This window comes from Mauremys reevesii, unplaced genomic scaffold (assembly GCF_016161935.1).
Source record: "Mauremys reevesii isolate NIE-2019 unplaced genomic scaffold, ASM1616193v1 Contig7, whole genome shotgun sequence".
NCBI classification, from domain to species: Eukaryota; Metazoa; Chordata; order Testudines; family Geoemydidae; genus Mauremys; species Mauremys reevesii.
The window spans coordinates 676,189-702,875 of record NW_024100884.1 but is presented as its reverse complement, the minus strand read 5'-3'; the positions used below and the strand labels follow the sequence as shown (position 1 = coordinate 702,875).

General features: G+C 45.2%; 1 protein-coding gene across 1 annotated transcript in view; it reads right to left on the bottom strand.

The window, feature by feature from the left end:
* Positions 1–1,457: 1,457 nt before the first annotated feature.
* Positions 1,458–26,687, bottom strand: part of LOC120394602 (butyrophilin subfamily 2 member A2-like) — a 67,344-nt gene continuing 42,114 nt past the window's right edge. The window contains exons 8-9 of the mRNA XM_039518829.1: positions 14,442–14,478; positions 1,458–1,966 (exon numbers count right to left, since the gene is read on the bottom strand). Of these exons, the coding sequence (XP_039374763.1) occupies positions 1,458–1,966; positions 14,442–14,478 (546 nt within the window). The remainder of the gene's footprint in view (positions 1,967–14,441; positions 14,479–26,687) is intronic.

Genomic DNA, 26,687 nt, shown 5'->3' with positions numbered 1-26,687 from the left:
CTTTTTGTCCTTCTGGCCCACCACCCTCTTAGAAGGGCCTGCTGGGCCCTGATTGCACTGGCTGCAGCTGTGGCTGCTTTCCCAATCAGCACAGCTTTACCAGCCACAACCTTCTCCAGGGCTGCTTTAACACCTCCAGGGCTGGAGCGGGTTGATCATCCCTCTACAGTCCTGCTTTGAGCAGGGGATTGGACTAGATGACCTCCTGAGGTCTCTTCCAACCCTGATAGTCTATGATTCTAAGGTCTCTGTCCGTTGATGATACACAATTCCTCATTTGCCTTCAATGGACCATACTATGTTCAGGACAAGCAATTTACCTTAATTAATGTGTCTTTCCTGTTTGGTGAGTTACAGTTGCAGAGGTTTACAATGCAAATGCTCAATATAACATTATACCATAGGATACAGATATTACAAGCAGGGTTAATACATATAGCATCCTACAAGCATTCTATGAAGTTTAAACACTAAACATGTTCTTATAACACTGATGTCTATTTTAACTATACTCACAGGTGAGCCAGACTAGATTCCAGCCATGCATTTGTTAGTGTTCAGTGAGACCCTGGGCCTTGGCATGAGCTGGCATATGGTCTGATGGCATCAGAGCCAACTCACCTATATCTATAGAGAACAGTAACACAGATTTATGCAAAATACTCTCTAGAGGTGTGGAGCTTCCAGCTTCTCCCCAATCCTCAAATCCTAATTAATTAACTAATTTTGTATCTCTGCCACGCTCACTTCTGCATGGCCCCCTCAGCCTGACTCTTAATTATGCCAGCTCCAGCCCCAACATCTGAACAGCTCTTATATCAATTCTGCCCACAGATCCTGTGTCTGTTCTGAAACTGCCACCCCACATCAGCTCCTGGCCCTCAGAGCCCTCTCTGCTCATCCTGAAGTACCAGGCATTCTTAACTACCATCCCTTCCCATGCCTGGGGCTGCAGGGAGGAAGGAGATTCCAGGGCTCATGACTCATAGGAGAGAAGCCGGGGGTGGGGGAGGGAGGGAGGGAGGGCTGGATAAATGAGATTCCTGATAGGTCAGAGATGAAGCCAGAGAATGTGTGGATGCGAGTCCTCCAGGGTCATACAGACTGGGATGACTGAGGCTAGAAGCTCACTTTTTTTACTTTTCTCATTTCCAATGGACTCATGGTCCCAGTTACATGCTCTGAGCTGGGAGTCCCCGAGTCCTCACAGATAATACAGGACAGTGATAAACAGGCAGTACAGTCCATGGGAGAAAGAGATTGTCTTCTCCATCTTCATCACTCCCTGCTCTCTATGGTTTGAGAGTCCAGAGACTCCACGGAGCCACTAGAGACATACAGACTGTATGGTAGAATGTCAGCAGCATTCTAGGGAGTCCTCCAGGGTCATAGAAACTGGGATATGTGAAGTAGAGATGCTCCTTTCATGGTCCTTAGTGGAGGTTTCACCCTGTGTTTCAGGGACACATTCTGAGCCGTGATCCCCCCACCCAGAGCCAGGGGCAGATTCTATCCCCAGCAAAAGATGCCAATGGGAAAGTGAAGATTGGGGCCTTTTCACCAGCATTGAAAAATGTCACTTGCCCCCGTTCATAGTCCACAGAAACTCGGATCCTCCTGGGGACCTGGCTCAGGGGCAGAGGGGTCACAGGGGAGGTGAGAGCCTGGAACTGACTCATCCACTGGACAGCCCAGATCCCCTCCTTAGGGTCAAAGCTGATCCGTCCCTTTCTCCTCACAGACTCTCTGGCCAGCCCTACAGCCCAGTAACCCCCACCCCCCACCTCCCCCTCCCAGCAATGTCTCCCCGAGGTGAACCCCTCACAGCCCAGCACACAGAGCTCAGTGTCAAATCTCTCAGGATTGTCAGGCACATCCTGCTGTGTGTAACCATATCTCACACTCTTCTGATCCTCAGACAGGACTAGGACCGGATGAGCTGTGTCTGGATCCAGAGTCACATTCACTAGGAGAGAGAGAATCCGAGCATTAGAAGCAGATCTTAGACTGGGGGAGGCTGGGACCATTTCTCACCTTCCCCAGCAGCCCTGTTCTGACTGGGACAGTCCTGGATCCCAGGAAGCTGCCTCTGTCCTGGGCACCTGAGACTGAGCAGAGATGTTACTGCAGTTCCTCAGCCTGGGTAATGAGTGCTAGTTCTGTAGTATGCAAAGGCAGCCTGCTTCGCCTCACTGGGCTGAGCATTTCCCCCTCTGGCAGTGGACAGCCTAGAGTAAATCAGTCCCACTCCAGAGATTTTGCATTCGTTGGGTTTCATTTTGGAATAGTTACAAGGTGGCCTCAGGGTAGGTCCAAGCAGCACTCTCCAGCCAAACAACAAAAATAAACACGTTCCTAACACAAAAAGGGGATAGCTGGCCCTGCCCCCTCACTGGGGTGTTCTTTTGCTGGGTCTGGCCGTGGGTTGCCAGACCTTCCCCAGACAGTCTATTAGCTTTGTTGCTTCCTCTATAGGGAGGAGACCAGCCTCCCCCCCAGGAGCAGCCTTTTTTGTCCCTGCTGCCCCTGCCCTGCTGCAGCTTGTCTCTCATCTCTCCTCCCTCCCTCTCACCGGACGGACGAGGGATTTCTAAAGATCACAGGCAGCCCGTATTGGTGTCCCTAGTTGACCTGAGATAACCTCTTTTCAGCTCATGGGTAAAAGAGCCATTCTAGGGCTGATATACCTGCCTTCCACTGGGGAAGGAGTCTTTAGCTGTGGGCAGGCTTGTGCCCACCCACTTCCTAGAACCCAACAGGACCACCCTCTGGTAGCTGTCCAGTCTGACTTTGTCACAGAGGCTGCAGCTCCCTGTTCCCTAGCTGGGGCTGCTTCATTCTCAGCAGGAGAGATTCAACAAGGAAGGCACCAAAAACTTTTAATTAGGATGGTCCAGAGAAGGCAGGTACCAGATTTGAACCCAAAGGGAAGCTTCCTTCCCTAAGGGCATCTGCCAGGCTAGGAAGCAGAGATGAAGATGCAGAAATGGGGAAGAGCCAATGATTCTAGGCCAGTGAGCCGGAAGTAGGAGGTGACATTGGTTGGGGTAGCTGGAGGTGGCAGCACTAGAGAGCCACCATGTCCCCAACCCACAAAGCAGCTGCAATGGCAGAGCCCAGCCCTGTCCAAAGGAAAGGTGAGATGTTGGAAAAGAGCTGGGGGGGAGAGTCTCCCTCCCAGGGGAAAAGGGAAGGATGTGACAGCCGTGAGGAGAGAGATCTCTCCACTGACTGCCCTGAACGTAATATTAGAAAGGCCTGTCAATGTCAGTACAAATGACCAGGTCAGAATGAAGGTGTTCTGGGGGCTGGTCAGTGAGAGTGTGTCTGGTTACTGGTGTGGGGGAGAGTTGTTTTCAGGGGAATTTTCTGTTAATTGAAGGAAAATCTTCCCCAGAGCTCCCCCTTGGTGTGTGATCCCAGAGATTCCCCCTTTGCCTGCTCTAGCTCAGATGACAATGAGTTCACAGAGGGGAAAAGAATCACAGAGATTAGATCACATGGTCTCTGATTTACAACACCAGCCCAGGTAGCTGCTTCTCTGCCCTGAGTGCCTGAGCCCAAGCAGAGATGTCCTGGCATTTCCTCCCCCTGGCTGCTGGGAGCTGCTGTGGGGCTGCAGAAACTTCCTCTCTCCCCCTTTTCCAACTGCATCTCCCTGCTGGAGCTGCTTCCCTGAGGGTTAGAGAGGAAGGTCTGAACCTGAGGTTGCAGGGAGGGGAGTGAGAGGAGGGAGGCAACAGAGATAAACCCAGGGCTAGCTGTACACGGAGCCCATTCTCCCTGGCCTGGGAGAAGAGAAGGGAGTGGGGCATTGGGGAAGAACCCCTGAAGACCAGAGAGTGGTAACCAGGAGGTGGCATTGGGAGGAGTAGCCCCTTCCCCAGCCCAGAGAGAAGGGAGCTGGTGGCAGCATCAGAGGGAGACCATATCTCTAAGAGAGGAAGAAGTGAACAGCTCAAATGGGAGAGCTCAGCCCAGCCCAGCTGAACAGAAAGGAAGGATGCTGGTGAAGAGCAAGGGGAGAGAGAGGAATGTTACAACCCTCTGACTTTAATATTTCAAAGCCATATGGATATGCATGGAAATGCCAGGGTCAGAATTAAGGATGTTTGTGTGTTGGTTAGTGAGACTGTCTCTGTTCAATGGTGGGTGCATGAACTCAGCACGAAGTTCAGTGGCAGCTTTGTTTGTGTGACTTCAGCTTCAGAGCTCCTTCATATTTCATGTTTGTGTTTTATTTGTGAAGGGTCTGTGTCACTGCTGGTATTGGTTTGGTTTGTACCTTTAGCTACATGTTCATGAAAATGTTTTCATGGGCTTTTCCCCTTAATTGAAAGTTAATCTCCACCTGAAATCTTACCTGATCTGTATGACTCTAGGGATTTCCCTCTTTTTGTCTCCAGTTCTGAGCCCAGACTCTCTGGAGGAAGAAAGGATAAAAGAAGAGATTTCAGGCTGCTGTATTTATGAGATCCTGACTCTTAACTGACATAACTCTGCTTGAATTATGGGAGAGAAACAGGTGGAGAGAGACAGAGACAAACCCAAATCTTTAGTACAAGCTAACTGGAAACTTTCTATTTTCTCTTTCATTCATGCATCTCAAATTAACAGAACCCAAAACCCTTTAAGTCTCAAAACCACCTGAGGAGATACTATGTGGAAGATAGATTTTCTGTTTCCTCATCCTCCAAATTTCAAAAGAGTTTAAACTTTAGAGTTCCAGTTCTCTGTGGAGTTGGGCACTTGCTGTTCCCATAGACCCAGCTGCAGCTGTGGATTCTAAACAGCTCTGGAGAACATGCCTGATAGAAACTGAGTTACCCCAAATTTTGTTATGTTTTTTTCTTTAATGATTTTACCAAAGTTCACAGAGTGAATCAGTGCGAGACATCCTGGTGCCTGGGCTCCTGCTACATCTGCTCAGTTTATCTACTTTCTATTTTTTATTAAATAGATACATAACCTAATTGTGAACCAATTAGCCAGAGACCATCTCCTTCCATAGTCTCAGACACTTATCCCACTTTCCCCTCTTAGATCCCTTCTCAGTACCTTTGAACTTCCCCAGAGTCTCCAGTATAGCAGTATTTTTCTGGGAGAAATCATTGAGTCTTTTTTTCAGTTCAGGAGAAATTTCTACTGGCTGCTGTCTCACACCTGGAGAGAGAGAATTTCACATTATTACATTTCATTTACTAACTCATTGCAATTCCTGGCTAGTTGAAGCTAATGCTCTACAGGGCCTGGACTTAGAATTCCTCCACTTCTCCCAGGCTCAGAGCAGGTGCAACACAGGTTATGGCAGTGCAACCTTCCCCAAAGGTTCTTCATATTCTTCACTCTGGCCTGGACAGAGCAGATCTGAGCACCAAAGGGGAATTGAGTCTCCATGGCCAATTTACTCCTTTGACTCCATGCAATAGTACTGGTATGTTCCCATATTTCTTGTGTGCAAAGTGTTATGGGATCTTTCTTTCAGGAACTAGACTGAGACTTCAGCTTCCTGCAAACCAGCTTATTCAACACAGGTCTCCAAACAGTCCTCAGGTGGGAAAGACACTTGGGGTATGTCTACACTACAGGATTATTCCAATTTTACATAAACCGGTTTTGTAAAACAGATTGTATAAAGGCGAGTGTACGCGGCGACACTAAGCACATTAATTCGGTGCTGTGCGTCCATGTACTGAGGCTAGTGTCGATTTCTGGAGCATTGCACTGTGGGTAGGTATCCCATAGCTATCCCATAGTTCCAGCAGTCTCCCCCGCCCATTGGAATTCTGGGTTGAGATCCCAGTGCCTGATGGGGCAAAAAACATTGTCGCGGGTGGTTCTGGGTACAGCCTCACCCCTCCCGTGAAAGTAGCAGACAACCGTTTCACGCCTTTTTTCCGGGGTGAACTGTGCAGATGCCATAGCACACCAAGCATGGACCCTGCTCAGCTCAAGACAGCAATCATGGACGTTGTAAACACCTTGCACATTCTCGTGCACTCAATGCTGAACCGGGACCTGCAACGCCAGGCGAGGAGGAGGCGGCTACGGCAGCGCGGCGACGAGACTGATGAGGACATGGACACAGAATTCTCTCAAATCGCGGGCCCATGCGCTTTGGAGATCCTGATGGTAATGGGGCAGGTTCTAGCCATTAAACGCCGATTTTGGGCCTGGGAAACAAGCACAGACTGGTGGGACTGCATAGTTTTGCAGGAGTGGGATGATTCCCAGTGGCTGTGAAACTTTTGCATGTGGAAGGGCACTTTCATGGAACTTTGTGACTTGCTTTCCCTTGCCCTGAAGCACCAGAATACAAAGATGAGAGCAACCCTCACAGTTGAGAAGCGAGTGGCAATAGCCCTCTGGAAGCTTGCAATGCCAGACAGCTACAGGTCAGTTGGGAATCAATTTGGAGTGGGCAAATCTACTGTGGGGGCTGCTGTGATGCAAGTAGCCAAAGCAATCATTAAGCTGCTGCTACGAAAGGTTGTGACTCTGGGAAATGTGCAGGTCATAGTGGATGGCTTTGCTGCAATGGGATTCCCTAACTGTGGTGGGGCGATAGATGGAACCCATATCCCTATCTTGGCACTGGAGTACCAGGGCACCCAGTACGTAAACTGCAAGGGGTACTTTTCCATGGTGCTGCAAGCACTGGTGGATCACAAGGGATGTTTCACCAACATCCACGTGGGATGGCTGGGAAGGGTTCATGACACTCGTGTCTTCAGGAACACTACTCTGTTTAAACGGCTGCAGCAAGGGACTTACTTCCCAGACCAGAAAATAACAGTTGGGGATGTTGAAATGCCTGTTGTTATTCTAGGGGACCCAGCCTACCCCTTGATGCCATGGCTCATGAAGCCATACACAGGCAGCCTGGACAGTAGTCAGGAGCTGTTCAACTACAGGCTGAACAAGTGCAGAATGGTGGTAGAATGTGCATTTGGACATTTAAAGGCACGCTGGCTCACATTACTGACTCGCTCAGACCTCAGCCAAACCAATGTCCCCATTGTTATTGCTGCTTGCTGTGTGCTCCACAATCTCTGTGAGAGTAAGGGGGAGAGCTTTATGGCGGGGTGGGAGACTGAGGCAAATCACCTGGCTGCTGATTACACACAGCCAGACACCAGGGCGATTAGAAGACCACACCAGGAAGCGGTGCACATCAGAGAAGCTTTGAAAACCAGTTTCATCAGTGGCCAGTGTCGAAGAAAAACTCAGTTCTCGCTTTTTGTTTGGTTGCAGCAAAATTAAATACTTTATTATTTCTCCAGTAATTACCATGGAGGGAGAGAGTGCCATAGGACACAGGGTCCTGGACAGGTCTCTCCACTGGTAAACAATTACAGCAAGCCTTTATACCTTTTACAGACAATTTCTAGCAATAATACAGACAGTAAAAAGCAACAAATACATTTTGTTTATACATAAGCTGTTCTGTTATCTCACTAGAAAAACAAGACTGCAAGACTGCACATTGCAAGGTCGTAATAACTTTCACACAATTCACTCTGTCTTACATTATCTTGCTTCCTCACGTCACCAGGGTCACAGTTAACCTAACTCATGCTAACTAACATTCATTAAGATCTCTTCAAAACCTTGTTAATTATTTACTGGCTTCCACACTCCCCCCTTTTGTACTTCTAGTACAACAAACATTTCAAATCCCAATTTGCATCAAACCATGGATGTCAGATTCTACAGCAAATATGTCAATCTTAGGGTTTTCATGACAATGCATAATTAGCATGAACATGAAAGGTATTGCTATTCTTACGTTATTTACAACAACAACAACAATAATATAATCCTAAATTAACTAACAACACTACAAACAATAACAATCCCATAGGAATAATATAATATAATGGGGCTGTTGTACAATTGCGAACACAAAGCACAAAACATCATACCTAGTACATAAAGTAAACACTCTATAAGCTGTATGAAAGGCATTCCTTCCAGCTTGATATATATTCTAAAGCATGGGAATTTGCCCTTGCAATTCAGAGATTCTTTGAACCTTTGGTAACAATGAAAGCAAATTTTGAAACCGATCAGGCATTATTCTAGTCCAATCAAAATATACCTAAAATCTAAGAGCTACTTGCAATATTCTATCTGCATTCTATCTGCAGGCCAGTAAATGATATAATTGCCTGCAGCAGTGGTAAGATCAATATGTATATCTTGTAAAGTGGTGGCATTAACGCACACACAGCTATCATTAGCTTGAAAAAAATGGGTGTCCCGTCAGGGCAGTTCCTTGACCTCCACGCTCTCAACAAATATTGTCATAAACAGTGACAACTTCCCCTAGCTTCAGTTTATAGATACACTGAGCTGTGGTGGTTCTAACGGCCAAAATGTCCATTGACTCTCTATTCTTATCCAAAATGTCAGGTGTCATTCCAGGGGTACTGTCTAGAAATCAGTTGGAGATACCAGGTGGTCTAATTTCCCCAGATGTCTCGGTAAACAATTACAGTCCCACAGGCATCCTCCCCATGGACCCAGCAGGATTCGGTATGTGGGAGCCCACACCCACCCTAACCGGTCCATATGCTTGGAAGGAGCACTGTGAATGTCCACACTTCCATCCAGAAAGTGTCCAAGTATGTCTTCATGACCACAGATCAGATGGTACTCCTGACGTCTGTAAGGGCAGTGGGCCAAGTCTAGTCTAGATCCCACTGCAATGCCTTCCCAGCCTCAGTGATATACAATACCATCTCTGTCAGTAACTTCTGGGTCATAGAACTAAGGGTGGAAATGACATGTAACTCACCAACTCCAGCCTGTACTGAAGATAGCTGAGCTGCAAAAATAAGACTAGTGGCCTTTTCTAGTTGCCCCAATTTCTTATCATGTTCTTGGCCTGGAAGAATAGTCCAAATGGCTACTACACTATTGGCCAGATGAAATAACCCAGCCCACAGGGATCTGGTCAATTCCCTTTTTGTTGTGCTAATCTAATGGTAGCCCCTTGTGAGCAATCTGGGTATGTAGAAAACTGGATAAGGGCAATGTCAGGTAAAATCCAATTAGGGAGGGCAATACATACTGAAGGATTTATCCAGAACACAGGGTGCAGCCTGTAGAATAAACCCCAAAATCCAATTAATACCACAGTCCCAAGCATGGGTCCCACAAATTTCCTCCTGCCAGTGTACAATTCTTTGTTTCTTCACCAGGGTCAGTTCTCAATGTCCTTTTCAGTCAGGAATTCCTGGACTTTGGCAATGTCAGTGGAGTGAGTGTGTCTCCTTCTTTCCCAAAACAATCGAGGTTTAGCATCCTACAGGGGAGAGGTTTCCAGCACATATCACCCTGTAATAGCTGTGCTTTTTTCTAGAAAAGTCTAAAGGCACAGTTGGTCTGTCAGGGGACAAGGGAGCTTTTTCCCTGCTGTCCAGAAGCACAGTAGAACTAGAAGAAAGAATAGGCTAATCATCAATAGGAAAATTCTTCTGATGTGGAGGGGTCTTTTTGCAGTGAGAATCCTGGGTCCAAGTAGTCAGTCTGTGGCACTTCACAGCGGTGTCGGTAGTCAGCAGGACTTGGAAAGGGCCTTTCCAGCATGGAGCCAAGGCAGTCTTTCGCTGATGGATCTTTATGTAGACCCAGGCTCCTGGTTCCAACGAGAGGCAAGGTTGCACAGGATCCTTTGGTAGTGCGTCCATCACCTGTGCATAAAAAGACTTAACACATTTCATTAGTGCCTGACAATATTTAAGCATTATGTTATCCAGCAAATGAATGTCCATCTGAGCTGGGGTTAGTGGGGATGCAGTTGGTAGTCACATCGGGCGTCCTGTCAAAATTTCATGAGGGCTGAGTCCAGTCGTTCGATTGGGAATGGCTCTCATACACCTCAGTGCCAAAAGAAGGGCATCCGGCCACCTTAAGTTCGTTTCAGCACAAATCTGGGCCAGTTTATTCTTTAAAATCCCGTTCTGGCGTTCCACTGTCCCAACTGTGGGTGGTGAGGGCAGTGAGTTGCACATAACTCCTTTACAATCTGTCCAGTAAAAATGAATTCCACGATCACTGTTGATACCCACAGGGATGGCAAAACGTGGCACAAAATCTTTAAGCAAAATGTCACAACAGTCCTGACACCTGCTTTCCTGCAGGGAAAAGCTTTAACCCAATTGGTAAATACATCAACTAAAACAAATACATATCCATAACCACAACATGTAGACATCGAAATAAAATCAATCTGAATATTCACAAAAGTTCCCCAAGGAGGAGAGTGGGCTGGCCGCTGCACACCAATCTCGTGTAACTGTAGCAACCATTCCCCCCCCGCCCTTCCCTTGGTAGGCAGCCAAGTGGTGTCCTTGACTGGGGCCAGCGCATGTTAGCCATTCTCTTTTTTCTCCCTTCTTTGCGTTTTTTTTCTTTTCTTTTTTTTTTCGTTAACATACAAAGAAAACTGTTACCCTTTACTCATACACCTTCTTTTATACCATGAACACATAAACATTACTGTTATACAGTACATTAGTCTTATTAATCAAGTATGCCACATATACCCTTTCACTAAAATAACCTTATTACAGAACTTTGGAAGAACAAGCCAGGACAAGCACACCCACTTTGAGAAGTTCACTTAATATAACTTCTAGTCCAATAGCTATCCACCATCCCCAGCCCTCTGGCTAAAAGTCTGAGGTAGCCAGAAGGATCCCTCGTACAATATGGGGAGTGGGTTAACTTTTCATGTCCTTGCTTCCAAAGACTGTCAGTATGATTTTAACAACAATTCTCAATTAAAAGATTTGGCCAATGTAGTTTCTTTCCCTTACTTAAGAAAATGTATTAGACTTCAGTATATCACATTTTTCTGATGTAACCAAACACTTTGTATTCTAAGTTGAACAAAACAAGTATCTGCATCTCAATCCAACATTTAGGGATGTCTAACAAGAACTTTAGTTATAAGCTGGGGACGCACCAGTTGGAAGTAACGGAGGAGGAGAAGGACCTAGGAGTCCTGGTTGATCGCAGGATGACTATGAGTAGGCAATGTGATGTGGCCGTTAAAAAAGCTAATGCGGTCTTGGGTTGCATTAGGCGAGGTATTTCTAGTAGGGATAAGGAGGTGCTAGTCCCGTTATATAAGGCGTTGGTGAGACCTCATTTGGAGTATTGTGTGCAGTTTTGGTCTCCCATGTTTAAGAAGGATGAATTCAAACTAGAACGGGTACAAAGAAGGGCCACTAGAATGATCCGAGGAATGGAAGGCCTTTCGTATGAAAGGAGACTTGAGGAGCTCGGTTTGTTTTCCTTAACCAAAAGAAGGATAAGAGGAGATATGATTACACTCTTTAAATATATCAGAGGGATAAATACCAGGGAAGGAGAAGAATTATTTCAGCTCAGTGCTAATGTGGACACGAGGACAAACGGATATAAACTGTCAGTCAGGAAATTCAGGCTTGAAATTAGACGAAGGTTTCTAACCATCAGGGGAGTGCAATACTGGAACAGCCTACCGAGGGAAACAGTGGGGGCGAAGGACCTCCATGACTTTAAGATTAAGCTAGATAAGTTTATGGAGGGGATGGTATGATAGGATAACGGGCTTAGTCAATAGGTCAATTAAGTGCCACACTGGTAAATAGTACAATGGGTCAATGGTATGATATAACCTTTTCCAGAGGGTTTGGCTGGAGAGTCTTGCCCGCATGCTCGGGGTTCAGCTGACCGCCATATTTGGGGTCGGGAAGGAATTTTCCTCCAGGGAAGATTGGCAATGGCCCTGGAGGTTTTTCGCCTTCCTCCGAAGCATGGGGCAGGGGTCGCTTGCTAAGGAGTGGGTGGATCGGCTTATGTGGCCTGCATCTTGCAGGAGGTCAGACTAGATGATCATAATGGTCCCTTCTGATCTTGAATTCTATGATTCTATGATTCTATGATTTCCGCTTGATATCAAATCAGACCATCTCATGAAAATATTAAACACAACAATTTTTTTGGCCACAAGACAAAACACCACAAAACAGAACATAGAACACAAAACATAAATTGTACTGTGCCAATAAATCATGGTAAGTTGAATGCTGTTCAGCTGGCATCAGTCTTCTCTAATTATCTGAAAGGCAAAACGGAGGTCTGCCCCTTCTGGGCAGTCAATCAGTACTTAAAATACCGTATACAAATACTCTTGTTGATTCTAGGCAAAACAGAGGAATTACCCCATATTTTCTCGTATGTGCTTCTTAGACAGCTCTGGTTCAGCGGCCTCTACCTTATCAGTTAGTTAATTTGCATTAACACAGATGCTCTCTGGCTTGTTTTTTTTTTCTTTTAACTCCTGCTTTTAAACACTGAAAGAAAACATCACCACTTATAGTGCCTGTAGGGCCTAATAAAATGTCATTACATAGCACTGTATACATTCTTCAACTGATTTAACAAAATTGTTCATAGCCAAATGATTGCAATCTAATAAGTTCTTTGCCTGAATTCATTCACAAACATTTCATAGACACCAAAAACTGTTCTCTTAAAAATCACTTGCTTTTCCCTTCCAACAGCCACTTTTATCAACTTAAATCACCATTCCAAATATCCTCTTGAGTATTTGAAATGCTCATGCTTATATTCACTTACTCCTTCTTTCCACTACACCCTCAAAAGTTTCCAACCTGTTTTCCAATCACGCTGTCTGTTGCCCTCCCGCTTGGGCCCGATCCTTTTTTCCTCACTGAATTGTCCCGTCCATGGACACTAGCTTGTTCCACAACCAGTTCTTAGCTAGGAGGGTGGGCTACTCAACTAGCCCCCACCCTTCTGTCTTGTCCCCAAAACATTTCTACTCACAAGACTACCTGAGTCCTTCCTAGTAAGGCTTGCCACCTGGGCAAAAATACATGGCCATTCACTTAACACATAATCCAAACCCCTTTGGGGGTCTACCCAGAGACCCACCCATTTGTCTGCTGACACTTAAACAGAAAAGAAAATTACACAGAGAGCAAAGAAAATTACAGTCTAAGCCAAATTTTTCTACTTCTATTACATTGTCCGCTACAGGGGGGGGGGCGGGACTGTAAAATTTCAGGACAACCTCAGAGCTTCATCGCACACATGGCTTCCACCCTGAGGAATTACGAACGAGAAGTTCAGTTCCGCTCACACACCCATCGCCCAAATGAACAGAGCAGAAAAACATCAGTAACCGGTTAAACAAAACAGAGCCAAAGCTAAATAGTGCACCAAAACCAAATAGTGTTTCCTTATTCTATTAGAGCTCACCTATAATCATGCTATTCTTAACACAAAACACCAACAGTACCAAACAAAGCAAACATAAACTAACAAGGGTAAAACAGATAGATGGTGTAAATTCTGCAATGCCCCCCATTCTTAATTGCTCACCAAACTGTGACAAATTCCTGTTACTAATTTATCCCTCATGTCAGGTGATCAGACCGACAGAGCATACAATCAAATTTTAAAGCTTCATTAAAAATAATAAAACAACAATGGAGAGTGTTCGGAATGCTCCCACATCACTCGGGAAAAATATGAATGCCCCAAGCCTTAAGCCACTTTAATACTTACATGTATCCAGACTGGCATGTCTGTGTATAATGTTCAGAGAAGGGAAATAGGTGGACGGGAGATTATCCTGTATACAGCTTGTCCAGCATTTCCAACATGCTTCCACTCTTGGGATGGCTGTTCTTTTACACCCTGGAATCTCCTGTGGCGTCTCTTTCAGAGATTCCAGTTCAGGTCAGCTGCCTGTCCGGCTTCAGGGTTGCAAAAACTGTTGGATCTCACTGAACCGTTAAGCTTTGCAAATGCAATCTCAGTTTTGTAACTTATACTGCTTTTTGGTTTGCCTTTTTTTATTTTCCACAACCAGCTGGGGCTGAAGCAGTTTTACTTAGCACTTAGCATAGTCCGCACTAATTCATGACCTTGAAGACAAAACAACTTCTCTTTTATCTCAGGGCTAAGCCGAATTTCAAATTAACCCGTTCCTAGACAAATTGCTCACACTGTGACAGAGGTTTTTCTTTGTGATTAAAGCTCCACTGAGATATATGATCTTATCTAGATTGAAGGTACCTTCTAATGGGCATTGTTTAAATGAATTTTCACGCGTATACAGATTCCAATCATTTAAATACCTGCAGGTTTTAGGACCATAATGTACGTACATGTAATATGCTGGGGTACCCTTAGGGGGTAAGGTGGAATATTTAGACAGTCCCTTACCCATTTTCCACTCACACAGGAGAGACTCACAAGGAAAGGGAAGGGAAGATGGGTTCACACACTCCTAGACCCAGGCAGCTTCCTCGCCGGACTATGCCAGGCTGAGTCAGCCCACCGTGGGTCGGATCTCCTAAAGATCCACTAGTTACCGGGCTAGCCCGGTAACAGCCACTCACACTGGTGTACACACACACACACCAAGGCCTCTTTTTCTTCCTTTTTCTTTTTAACCCTTTTTCAACCTTTTTATCTCTTTTTTTTTTTTTTTTTTTTTAAACCATGATGCATCTTTACCTGGTCCGGACCAATACCATGAGGCGGTATGACAACCCCTCTTGAGGCGGTAAAAACCCCTCAGCACCGGTGCATTCTAATGCATTTACCTATGCATTACCTTATGCATTACCTTATGCATTACCTTGGCCAACTCAGCAGTTCCCAGTACTGCTATAAACTAACCTTATTGGGGCCTCTCCCCAATACCACTTTGCATCTGATCCTGCTGCACAGTCAATAAGTTCAGATGGCGTGAGCCCAACAGAGAGACAGACGTCCTCAGGGACAGTCCTCCTCCGATACCCCAATAGAGATTTCAAAAGGTCTCATACCTCTCATGTGGCGCCATGGGGTTCGAAGGGGAATGATCCGTAGTAGTTGTCTGTGGGTCCGTGGGCGTTGCCATCCCGGACGAGCCCCCAAATTGTCGAAGAAAAACTCAGTTCTCGCTTTTTGTTTGGTTGCAGCAAAATTAAATACTTTATTATTTCTCCAGTAATTACCATGGAGGGAGAAAGTGCCATAGGACACAGGGTCCTGGACAGGTCTCTCCACTGGTAAACAATTGCAGCAAGCCTTTATACCTTTTACAGACAATTTCTAGCAATAATACAGACAGTAAAAAGCAACAAATACATTTTGTTTATACATAAGCTGTTCTGCTATCTCACTAGAAAAACAAGACTGCAAGACTGCACATTGCAAGGTCGTAATAACTTTCACACAATTCACTCTGTCTTACATTATCTTGCTTCCTCACGTCACCAGGGTCACAGTTAACCTAACTCATGCTAACTAACATTCATTAAGATCTCTTCAAAACCTTGTTAATTATTTACTGGCTTCCACACCAGGGTACAGTCTGACTGTTGTGTTTCTTTCTCCTTGATGAAAACCCGCCCCCTTGATTAACTCATTCCCTGTAAGCCACCACCACCCCTTTGATCACAGCTTGCTTTCTAAGGAAATAAAGTCACTCTCATTTAAAAATCATGTATTCTTTATTACTTAATTATAAAAAGAGGGAGAGAACTGACAAGGTAGCCCAGGTGGGGTTTGGAAGGAGAATAGTAGGGAAGGAAAAGGCCACTAAAAAAATTCATAATTTCATAATGAGAGCCTTTTGGTTGGGCTGTCCACTGGGGTGGAGTGGACGGGTGCACGGAGCCTACCCCCACGAGTTCTTACTCGTCTGGCGGATGAGGAGGCTAAGGAACATGGTGAGAGGAGTTATACAGGGGCTGCAGTGGCACTCTGTGATCCTGTTGCCGTTCCTGAAGCTCCACCATACGCCGGAGCATGTCAGTTTGATCACGCAGCAGCCCCAGAGTTGCATCCGGCCACCGCTGATATTCCTGCCGCCACCTCTCATCTCAAGCATCTCTCCTTTCATCTCGAACTTCCCTCCTGTCCTCACGTTGGTCCCTCCTGTCCTCACAGTCACTGGCATCTTTCCTGTATTTTGCTACCACGTCCTTCCACTCATTCAGATTAGCTCTTTCATTGGGGGTCACTTCCATGATTTCCGAAAACATTTCTTCTCGCGTCTTTTTTTTCTGCCGCCTTATCTGAGATAGCCTTCGAGACGGAGTAGGGAGGCTTGAAAAATTTGCAGCGGCATGAGGGAGGGAAAAAAGGGAAAGAAGTGTTTAAAAAGATACATTTTAGAGAACAATGATTATACTCTTTCACGGTGAACAACACTGGTCACCTTACATAGCACATGTGTTTTCACTACAAGGTCGCATTTTGCATCTTAATATTGAGTGCCTGCGGCTTTGGTGTTACAGATCACAGATGCAGGTCCGGGCAGCAGAATTCGGCTTGCATGCGGCCATGGTAAGCCATTGTCTTTCGTCTTCTGCAGCCTTCATCTATCCAGCGCCCTCCTTTCCCAAATTGCAAGCTTCATTGTCTGGGATAGTGGCTTGGGAGGGCTGGGAGGGTAATTCCATCAGGGTGAGAAAAAGCTCCTGGCTGTTGGGGAGAACGGAGTGCTGTGTGCTCTCTACAAGCTCGTCCTCCTCTTCCTCCTCATCTTCCCCGTCCGCAGAATCCTCAGCCATGGCTGCGATTACCACCCCCACTTCGGAATCCACAGACAGGGGTAGGGTAGTGGTGGCGGACCCCACTAGAATTGTATGCAGCTCAGCATAGAAGCGGCATGTTTTTGGCCCTGCCCCTGACTTTCCGTTTGCTTCTTTGGTTTTCTGGTAGGCTTGTCTGAGCTCCTTAACTTTCACACGGCACTGTACTGAGTCCCTGCTGTGGCCTCTATGCATCATGGCCTTGGAAATTTTTTCAAATGTTTTTTCATTTCATCTTTTGGAACGGAGTTCTGTTAGCACAGAATCCTCTCCCCATACAGCGATCAGATCCTGTACCTCCTGTGCAGTCCATGCTGGAGCTCTTTTTCGATTCTCAGGAGACTGCATTGTTACCTGTGCTGATGAGCTTTGCGTGGTCACCTGTGATGAGCTCTCCACGCTGGCCAAACAGGAAATGAAATTCAAAAGTTCGCAGGGCTTTTCCTGTCTATCTGGCCAGTGCATCCGAGTTCAGATGGCTTTCCAGAGCGGTCACAATGGTGCACTGTGGGATAGCTCCCGGAGGCCAATACCATCGATTTGCGGCCACACTAACCCTAATCTGACATGGCAATACCAATTTTAGCGCTACTCCCCTCGTCGGGCAGGAGTACAGATATCGGTTTTAAGAGCCCTTTATATTGATATAAAGGGCTTCATTGTGTGGATGGGTGCAGCGTAAAATCGGTTTAACACTGCTAAATTCAGTATAAATGCGTAGAGTAGACCAGGCCCTAGAGTCAGACAAATCCAAACCTAGGATCCACAAGTCATATTTTCCTCCAGCAAAACCAGCCCATACAGTAATCATGAGCTCAGTATTAGACCAAGGAGAAAAAATGGCTGGAAGAGACTGGGGCAGCTTGGGGCATGGAGTGAGGGTGGTTAAGATTATTACTTTCCCTTCTGTATATGGAGTTTTACAAAGTTTTAAACTAAAATCTTCTTTCTAGATCTTATCTGGAGTTTTGAATGGGCTGGGCTGTAACCTTTAGATTGTAAAGTAGTAAAGATTAGACAAGTCACCATAAAATCACCCTTCAGTTCAAGGGTTGCTCCTGATTAATGAGTTGCTGAAATTTCCTTGCCTTATCACTAGCACAAACCAGCTGCCACTGACCTTAACCCAGGGAGCCCTTGTAGCCCGGCTGGTCGCAGGCAGGTGGCTAGATGTTCAGCAAGACAAAAACTTTCACTAAAATAATTCAGTGAGGTTTAGTTCCCACCTACTGTTATTTCAGTTCAAGTGTGTGTGTGGCTGTGAGCGTCCTCATTGTGAATAAAGAATGTCCTAGTTCAATTGAGGGTACGTCTATACAGTACCTGGGAGGTGTGATTCCCAGCTCAGGTAGACATACGTGTACTCATTCCTCTTGAGCTAGCACACTAACAGCAATGCACCCGTGGCAGCAAGGGTAGAGGCTTGGACTAGCCAGCCAAGTACAATCCTTCCATATGCCCTGGATGTGTACTGTATAGACACACCCTTAGGGATTAGCCCTGGTGGGGGGGATCTGGGCTGTGGAGCGCATCTGGTGGGGTCAGTTCTGGGCTCTCACCTCCCATATGAACCCCCTACCCCTAAGCCAGGTCCCCAGCAGGATCCAGATTTGTCTGGACTGTGACGAGGGGCAGATGACATTTTTTGATGCTGGTAACAAGACCTCGATCTTCACTTTTCCGCCGGCCTCTGGCCCTGGACAGAGAATCTGCCCCTGGCTCTGGGTGGGGTGGCTGGGATCCCAGCTCAGCCTGTATCCCTGAGAGGGGTGGCAGAAGGAGATATCCCCTTGTGACCATGAAATCAGCCTCTCTAGCCTCACACAACCTTTTCTCTATGACCCTGGAAGACTTCTCTCTTCCTGAAGACTTTCTGCAATTCAGTCTCCATGACTCTGGAGACTCTGGGATGTCTGACCTCTCAGACTATAGGAAGCAGGGGGTGGTTGAGGTAGAGGACACAATCTTATTGACCCAATGAATTTTCAGCCTGTTTGTCACTGTTTGTTTTGTATGGCGCAGGAGGACTCAGGGGATCCTGGCTCAGACACTGTCACAGAGACATGGGGTGAATAATCAACTGAGAATGAAAAAAATGGACTTCTCTAGCACCAGTCATCCTACTATATGTGACCCTGGAGGAATCCCATCTACCTAACTTCCTGGTTCATCTCTGTGACCCTGGAGAACATCTCTCTGCCCAACCACCAATACCTCATCTCTTTGATGCTCCTGCCCCCTCCCTCCCTTCCTGCAGTCCCAGGGAGGGGGAGGAGGTGAAGAACCCCTGAAGCTGCAGGAGGAGCAGAGAGGCCTTGAGGGGCAGACGTGGGGGCTGCAGGGTCAGAACTGATGGAGAGCCAGGTGCAGAAATGATATGGTGGCTGGTGCCTGTGGCAGAGCTCTGACCTTGCTCCCGTGGGTCCTGCGCTTCCAAGCGGTTTTTGCTAGCCTCAGTGGCTCACTGTGACCCTCCATGTAGCCCTTCTCTCTCTTGGGCCAGGGTTACAGTCTACTGAGCCCTTTCCATCATAGGTCTGCAAGGAGGTTGGTGAGAGAACTCCCACAGTCTCTGTTGTCCCTGGGGGCTTATTTCAGAACAGTTTAGCCTCCTGTCCTGACAGGGGCCTGACTTCCTCTCCCAGGAGTTGTTTCTCTAGTGGTGGGTTGGGGAGAACCCGGGCCCGCCCTCTACTCTGGGTTCCAGCCCAGGGACCCTAATGGTAGCAGATGTTGGCAGCCAACCTTTCACTGCCCATTTCCCTGGGCCACTTCCCCACAGCTCTCCTGCTTCTCCCTTATTCACCCTTACCTTAGGGCTCCCTTAACGATGGTTTGAGGGTGTCTTCAGTAACCAGCCCTTCAGCCGCACTTCTTCTTCTTTGGCTCCGTGACTCTCCCCTGCCTGACTGGAGTGAGCCCTTTTTATAGTATCAGTGGGGCCTTAATTAGAGTCAGGTGGTCACATTAGCTTAATGGTCTCACCTGACTCTTTGCAGATTAATTAGAGTCAGGTGTTCTCATTAACCTGGAGCAGCCCCTGCTCTGGTCAGTCAGGGAACAGAAAACTGTTAATCCAGTGGACAGTACATCTGCCTTCTGCTATACCCAACTGGCCTGGGTCTATCACAGGCCCTAATTACTAACTGGGCTGGGGGACAGGCATATGTGGGGGTGGCAGTGACACTGCTTTAATTAATTGGGATTTGGGTGGTGTGGGGAGAAGCAGGAGGCTTTGAACCAGCAAGGCAGCTGGCAGAGAGAGACAGAGGGACTGGTGAGTGTGACCTCCAGGCCACCAGGGAAGGGATGTTATGGTGGGGAGGAGTTGCTGGGAAGTTTGGGGAGGTGGGGATTTCATTTAGATAGACGCATAGACTTTAAGGTCAGAAAGGACCATTATGATCATCTAGTCTGACCTCCTGCACAATGCAGGCCACAGAATCTCATCCATCCACTTCTATTACAAACTCCTAACCTATGTCTGAGTTATTGAAGTCCTCAAATTGTGGTTTGAAGACCTCAAGCTGCAGAGAATCCTCCAGCAAGTGACCCGTGCCCCATGCTGCAGAGGAAGGCGAAAAACCTCTAGGGCCTCTGCCAATCTGCCCTGGAGGAAAATTCCTTCCCAACCCCAAATATGGCGATCAGTTAAACCCTGAGCATGTAGGCAAGACTCACCTGCCAGCACCCAGGAAAGAATTCTCTGTAGTAACTCAGATCCCACCCCATCTGACATCCCATCACAGACCACTGGGCTTACTTACTTGCTGAAAATCAAAGATCAATTGCCAAATTAATTGCCAAAATTAGGCTATCCCATCATACCATCCCCTCCATAAACTTATCAAGCTTAGTCTTAAAGCCAGATATGTCTTTTGCCCCAACCACTCCCCTTGGAAGGCTATTCCAGAACTTCACTCCTCAGATGGTTAGAAACCTTCATCTAATTTCAAGTCTAAACTTCCTAGTGTTCAGTTTATATCCATTTGTTCTTGTGTTCACATTGGTACTAAGCTTAAATAATTCCTCTCCCTCCCTAATATTAATACCTCTGATATATTTATTAAGAGCAATCACATCCCCCACTCAACCTTCTTTTAGTTAGGCTAAACAAGCCAAGCTCTTTGAGTGTCCTTTCATAAGACAGGTTTTCCATTCCTCGGATCATCCTAGTAGCCCATCTCTGAACCTGTTTCAGTTTGAATTCATCCTTCTTAAACGTGGGAGACCAGAACTGCACACAGTATTCCAGATGAGGTCTCACCAGACCCTTGTATAATGGGTCCTTATCTTTGCTGGAAATACCTCGCCTGATGCATCCTAAAACAGCATTAGCTTTTTTAATGGCCATATCACATTGGCGGCTCATAGTCATCCTGTGATCAACCAATACTCCGAGGTCCTTCTCCTCCTCTATTACTTCCAACTGATGTGTCTCCAATTTATAACTAAAATTCTTATTATTACTCCCTAAATGCGTGACCTTGCTCTTTTCACTATTAATTTTCATCCTATTACTTTTACACCAGTTTACAAGGTCATCCAGATCTTCCTGTATGATATCCCGGTCCTTCTCTGTGTTAGCAATACCTCCCATCTTTGTGTCATCCGCAAACTTTATTAGCACATTCCCACTTTTTGTGCCAAGGTCAGTAATAAAAAGATTAAATAAGATTGGTCCCAAAACCGATTCCTGAGGAACTCCACTAGTAACCCGCTTCCAGCCTGACAGTTCACCTTTCAGTACGACCCATTGTAGTCTCCCCTTTAACCAGTTCCTTATCCACCTTTCAATTTTCAGATTGATCCCCAACTTTTCCAATTTAACTAATAATTCCCCATGTGGAACTGTGTCAAATGCCTTACTGAAATCGAGGTAAATTAGATCCACTGCATTTCCTTTGTCTAAAAAATCTGTTACCTTCTCAAAAAAGGAGATCAGGTTGGTTTGGCATGATCTACCTTTTGTAAAACCATATTGTATTTTGTCCCAATTACCATTGGCCTCAATGTCCTTAACTACTTTCTCTTTCAAAAAATTTTCCAAAACCTTACATACTACAGATGTCAAACTAACAGGCCTATTATTACTCGGATCACTTTTTTTCCCTTTCTTAAAAATAGGAACTATGTTAGCAATTCTCCAGTCATACGGTACAACCCTTGAGTTTACAGATTCATTAAAACTTCTTCCTAATGGGCTTTCAATTTCATGTGCCAGTTCCTTTAATATTCTTGGATGAAGATTATCTGGGCCCTCCAATTTTATCCCATTAAGCTGTTTGAGTTTGGCTTCTACCTCGGATGTGGTAATATCTACCTCCATATCCTCATTCCCATTTGTCATCCTTCAATTATCCCTAAGATCCTCATTAACCTTATTAAAGACTGAGGCAAAGTATTTATTTAGATATTGGGCCATACCTAGATTATCTTTAACCTCCATTCCATCCTCAGTGTTTAGAGGTCCCACTTCTTCTTTCTTTGTTTTCTTCTTATTTATATGGCTATAGAACCTTTTACTATTGGTTTGAATTCCCTTTGCAAGGTCCAACTCTACATGGCTTTTAGCCTTTCTCACTTCATCTCTACATGTTCTGACTTCAGTAAGGTAGCTTTCCTTGCTAATCCTGCCCATCTTCTACTCCTTGTAGGCTTTCTGCTTTTCCTTAATCACCTCTCTGAGATGCTTGTTCATCCAGCTTGGTCTACAACTCCTGCCTATGATTTTTCCCCCCTTTCTTGGGTTGCAGGCTTCTGATAGTTTCTGCAACTTTGACTTGAAGTAATTCCACGCCTCCTCCGCCTTTAGATCCCCAAGTTCTTCAGTCCAATCCACTTCCCTAACTAATTTCCTTAATTCTTTAAAGTTAGCCCTTTTGAAATAAAAAACCCTAGTCCCAGATCTATTTTTGTTTATCCTTCCATCTAGTTTGAACTGAATTAGCTCATGATCACCTGAACCAAGGTTGTTCCCTACAATCATTTCTTCTATGAGGTCCTCACTACTCACCAAAACTAAATCTAAAATGGCAGGTATAGGTCAGGTTTAAGAGAGAGAAAGGAGAGAAGAAATTAAAGGAAATAAAAAAAACAGGCAAAAATGAAGAAAAACAAGAGTAAATAGAGAAGCTTGGGAAAAGGGGCCAGAAAGGGTTAAGCAACTTGCAGGCTAAATGACCCAAATTCAACCTTTAAGGACATATTAGAGAAGTCTATAAATGGTAATTAAGGTTATACCTTAGAAATAGCAAACATAGCCATGTTACATAGACTAGAGCAGGGGTTCTCAAACTGGGAGTCAGAACCCCTGAGGAGGTCCTGAGGTTATTACACGAGGGGTCGCAAGCTGTCAGCTCCACCCCAAACCCCACTAACCTCCAGCATTTATAATAATGTCAAATATATAAAAAATTGTTTTAATTTATATGAGGTGGTTGCACTCAGTGGCTTGTTATGTGAAAGGGGTCACCAGTACAAAAGTTTGAGAACCACTGGACTAGAGCTTTGAAATGTAAACGGGTATTGTTAAAGAATTCGAGGTAATACTAATTGTATGTGTTTACTTATATCTTGTTAAATGTTAACCATGTAAACAGACGTTTCCTGGCTATTATATAGCTATTGATTTAGAGATCAAAAGGGAATATTAACATTTAGAAGAAACTTGGGTGTGATAATGTCATTGTCTATATTTCACCTTGAAGTTCAAAGTAAACTGTCTGTGAACTTCTTAATGGATAGTTACCTTATTCTAATAACCATAGTTAATTACAGGTGATATTTTGGAAATAGATGGTTACTTCAAAAGTCTATTGTTCACCCAAGGCCTGTCAAGAGGCTGCAAAAAATCCCTGTAATAACTCTTGTGACTTGATCCTGTCATTTCAAATGTGCTTATGCTTCATCAGAGAAGCTTGAGCCACAAGATTAAGGTCTCCAACTTCGCTTTGTATCGTCCTGGTATTAGACATTGGACTGCAACCCATGGACTAATTCTGAAAGAACTCTGTGCAACTCTAAAGCTCACCATCTCTACTATGAAACTGACCTAAGAACTGTACTCATGTCTGTATGTATAATGATATTTTAACCAATTCTTCTCTCTCTCTTTTCTTTTAAAATAAATCTTAGTTTATGAATAAGAATTGGCTGTAAGTGTGTATTTGGGTATGATCTGAAGTATTCATTGACCTGGTGGGTAATGTGTCCAGTCCTTTGGGACTGGTAGAGCTGTTTATATAATGAACGAGATTTTCAATAATCTTCATCGTATTTGACTTCTCTGCATTTTTCAACAACTAAACCAAGTTTAATCAAAAAAATTCTTGCTCAGCTTTACCCATGATGACCCCTTCCTTGGTCTTTTCCGAGTTCTGTTCCTGGATTTGAGTCATTGGATCCTGGACAGACCAGAAGGAGCTACAGAAAAGAGATTCATGTCTGCTCTGATCCACAGAGAGGAGCCTTCAGACAGCCTCTCAACACCAGCAGCAAGTCAGGACATCAACTTCTGGTTGTGGGATCTGAGAGGATGACAAGCTCCTTGTCCTGTTGGATGAGGGAAGAGGTGAGGTTGACAGCATGCAGATCAGGTCCCATCTCAATGAAGGTGGGTATGAGTTGTGGTGCTGCGAGGAGGCGGAGCTGGTTCTCAGACATTCACCTCCCTCATCCTCACTCTCCTTGGATGAAGTCTCATTGCACAGGCTCTGCAATTCAGCCACCATCTGCGCTCCATTCTCTCAGTGGGAGATGTAGTCCCTGAATTTAGCAGTCTTCTCAGCCCACAGCTTCCCCAACACTGGTTCTGTCTTTTCACCCCCTAAAGACTGGGTTCTAGGCTATTCATGACTGCTCTTCCCCGTCCCCCATCCCTCGCCTTTCCCTCTGGGAATGTAGAGTGCCCCAGAGCAGCCTGGGAATGGCCAAGTCCATGTTTCCCTCTCAGTGAAAAGAGAATCTGGTCCCTAGAATAAATCAAGGGACAAAAATGTCAGAAAATACCCTCCACGTAGAAAGGGAAGTTTTAAAAACTGATTTATTTATGAGCTGAGAAACTACGGCCTAATCCAAGTGAACAATGAGTCTAGCATATTTGTGTGAATGTTAGTGGCTATGACTCAACTGTTCCTCTCAACAGCATTGTTGCCTGGGGTTTTCAGAACCTAACTGTTTCACTCCAGGCAGTGTCAAGAATAAATCAGTGGGAACACAGTGATTCCGTCTGATAAATGATTAATACAAGTATGTATGCTTTGTCTAAAAGGGCAGTTTATTACATTTAAGCACACACAGACATAATAGGTTTAGAACATCCCAGATATTTTCCTAAAATGTGAGATAGTGTTGAGTAATTAATGGTAGGTCAGTGCTGGCCAAACACTTCCCTCCTAGGGGAAAAAAGTGTCAAAAAAAATCTCTCTTAGGATGGCTGCAGAGGACTGCTCCAAAGTACATTCTATATCTAATTCTTTTTATAATGAACTTCTACAAAACACATAGGTCATAGTGACCCCTACTACATCATCACTTTTCCTAACAATTTTAGTCGTAATAAACTTCTATATCAAAAGTGCCACACTCCCCAGGAAAGGGGGTGTAGGGACATGGGGGGATATTTTAGGGGAGATAGGGCTCCACGTGGCCCTCCCTGAATGTTTGTTTAAATCACTTGGTGGTGGCAGTGATACTAAGGGCAAGGAAGGAATTTGTGCCTTGGGAAAAGTTTCTGTCCGCTTGTTTATTTTTAGTCTCAAATATTGACTTGTCTTTCCCCTCCTCCCATTCTGATTTGAAGAAACTGCAGCTCTGTTTGACCTTGCCTCTAAAAGCACGCTTTCAAATTAACCCTTAGATATGTGGTGTTTTATTTCATTATTTCATGGTGGCTGAATGCAAATAATATGATTGCAATTATCTTGATCACATACTGGGGTACATACACACCTCAAATCCAGTGTAACACCATGACCACAGAGAGTGAGACTATCATAAACATACAGCTAAGGGTAGCATAAAATCCCTCCTTACCCTGTAAAGGGTTAAGAAGCTCAAATAACCTGATTGGCACCTGACCAATAGGACCAATAAGGGGAGAAGATACTTTCAAATCTGTGGGGAAAGGTTTTTATTTTTGTGTTCCATTGTTCTCTTTGAGTCAGCAAGGAACCAGGGCAGGAAAAATACATTTCCTTAAGCATATCTGGACTAAGCATCTAGTATTGCAGAAATAGTAAGTATTAGCAAAGAAATGCTTTAGATTATCTTATGTTTTAGCTTGTGAATTTTCCCTGTGTTAAAAGAGGGAGATTTATCCCTGTTTTTGTAACTTTAAAGTTTGCCTAGAGGGGAAATCCTCTGTGTTTGGAATCTTTTTGTTACCTTGTAAAGTTATCTTCCATCCTGATTTTACAGAGGTGATTATTTTATCTTTTTTAAAATAAACTTCTTTTAAGAACCTGATTGTTTTTCAGTGTCCTAAAGACCCAGGGGGGTTGATCTGTGCTCACTTTGTAACCAATTGGTTAGGATATTCTCAAGCCTCCCCAGGAAAGGGGGTGTAGGGACGTGGGGAGATATTTTAGGGGAGATAGGGCTCCACGTGGCCCTCCCTGAATGTTTGTTTAAATCTCTTGGTGGTGGCAGTGATACTAAGGGCAAGGAAGGAATTTGTGCCTTGGGAAAAATTTTAACCTAAGCTGGTAAAAATAAGCTTAGGGGATCTTTCATGCAGGTCCCCACATCTGTACCCTATAGTTTAGAGTGGGGAGAGAACCCTGACAGAAAACATTCAGCATTAGCATCTAGTTGCTCTGTCACACACTCAGCAGGAACTGTGCCCACAGGCTGTACTTGCTGGGTCATTGGCAAGCTCCAGGCAGACGGAGCAGGTTAGTTGTGTTTAGAGAGTTTTTGCTGGATTCTCAGCAGCACCAGGGCAGGGAAGAGAGGAGCTGAGTTTCATTTTCCTCTTTCCACAAATGGGCTGCCCCTGAACCTTGCTCAGCAACATTTGGGGATTTCTGTGTGAGGGAGGTAGAAAGGGCCAGATTCACAAAGGGGATC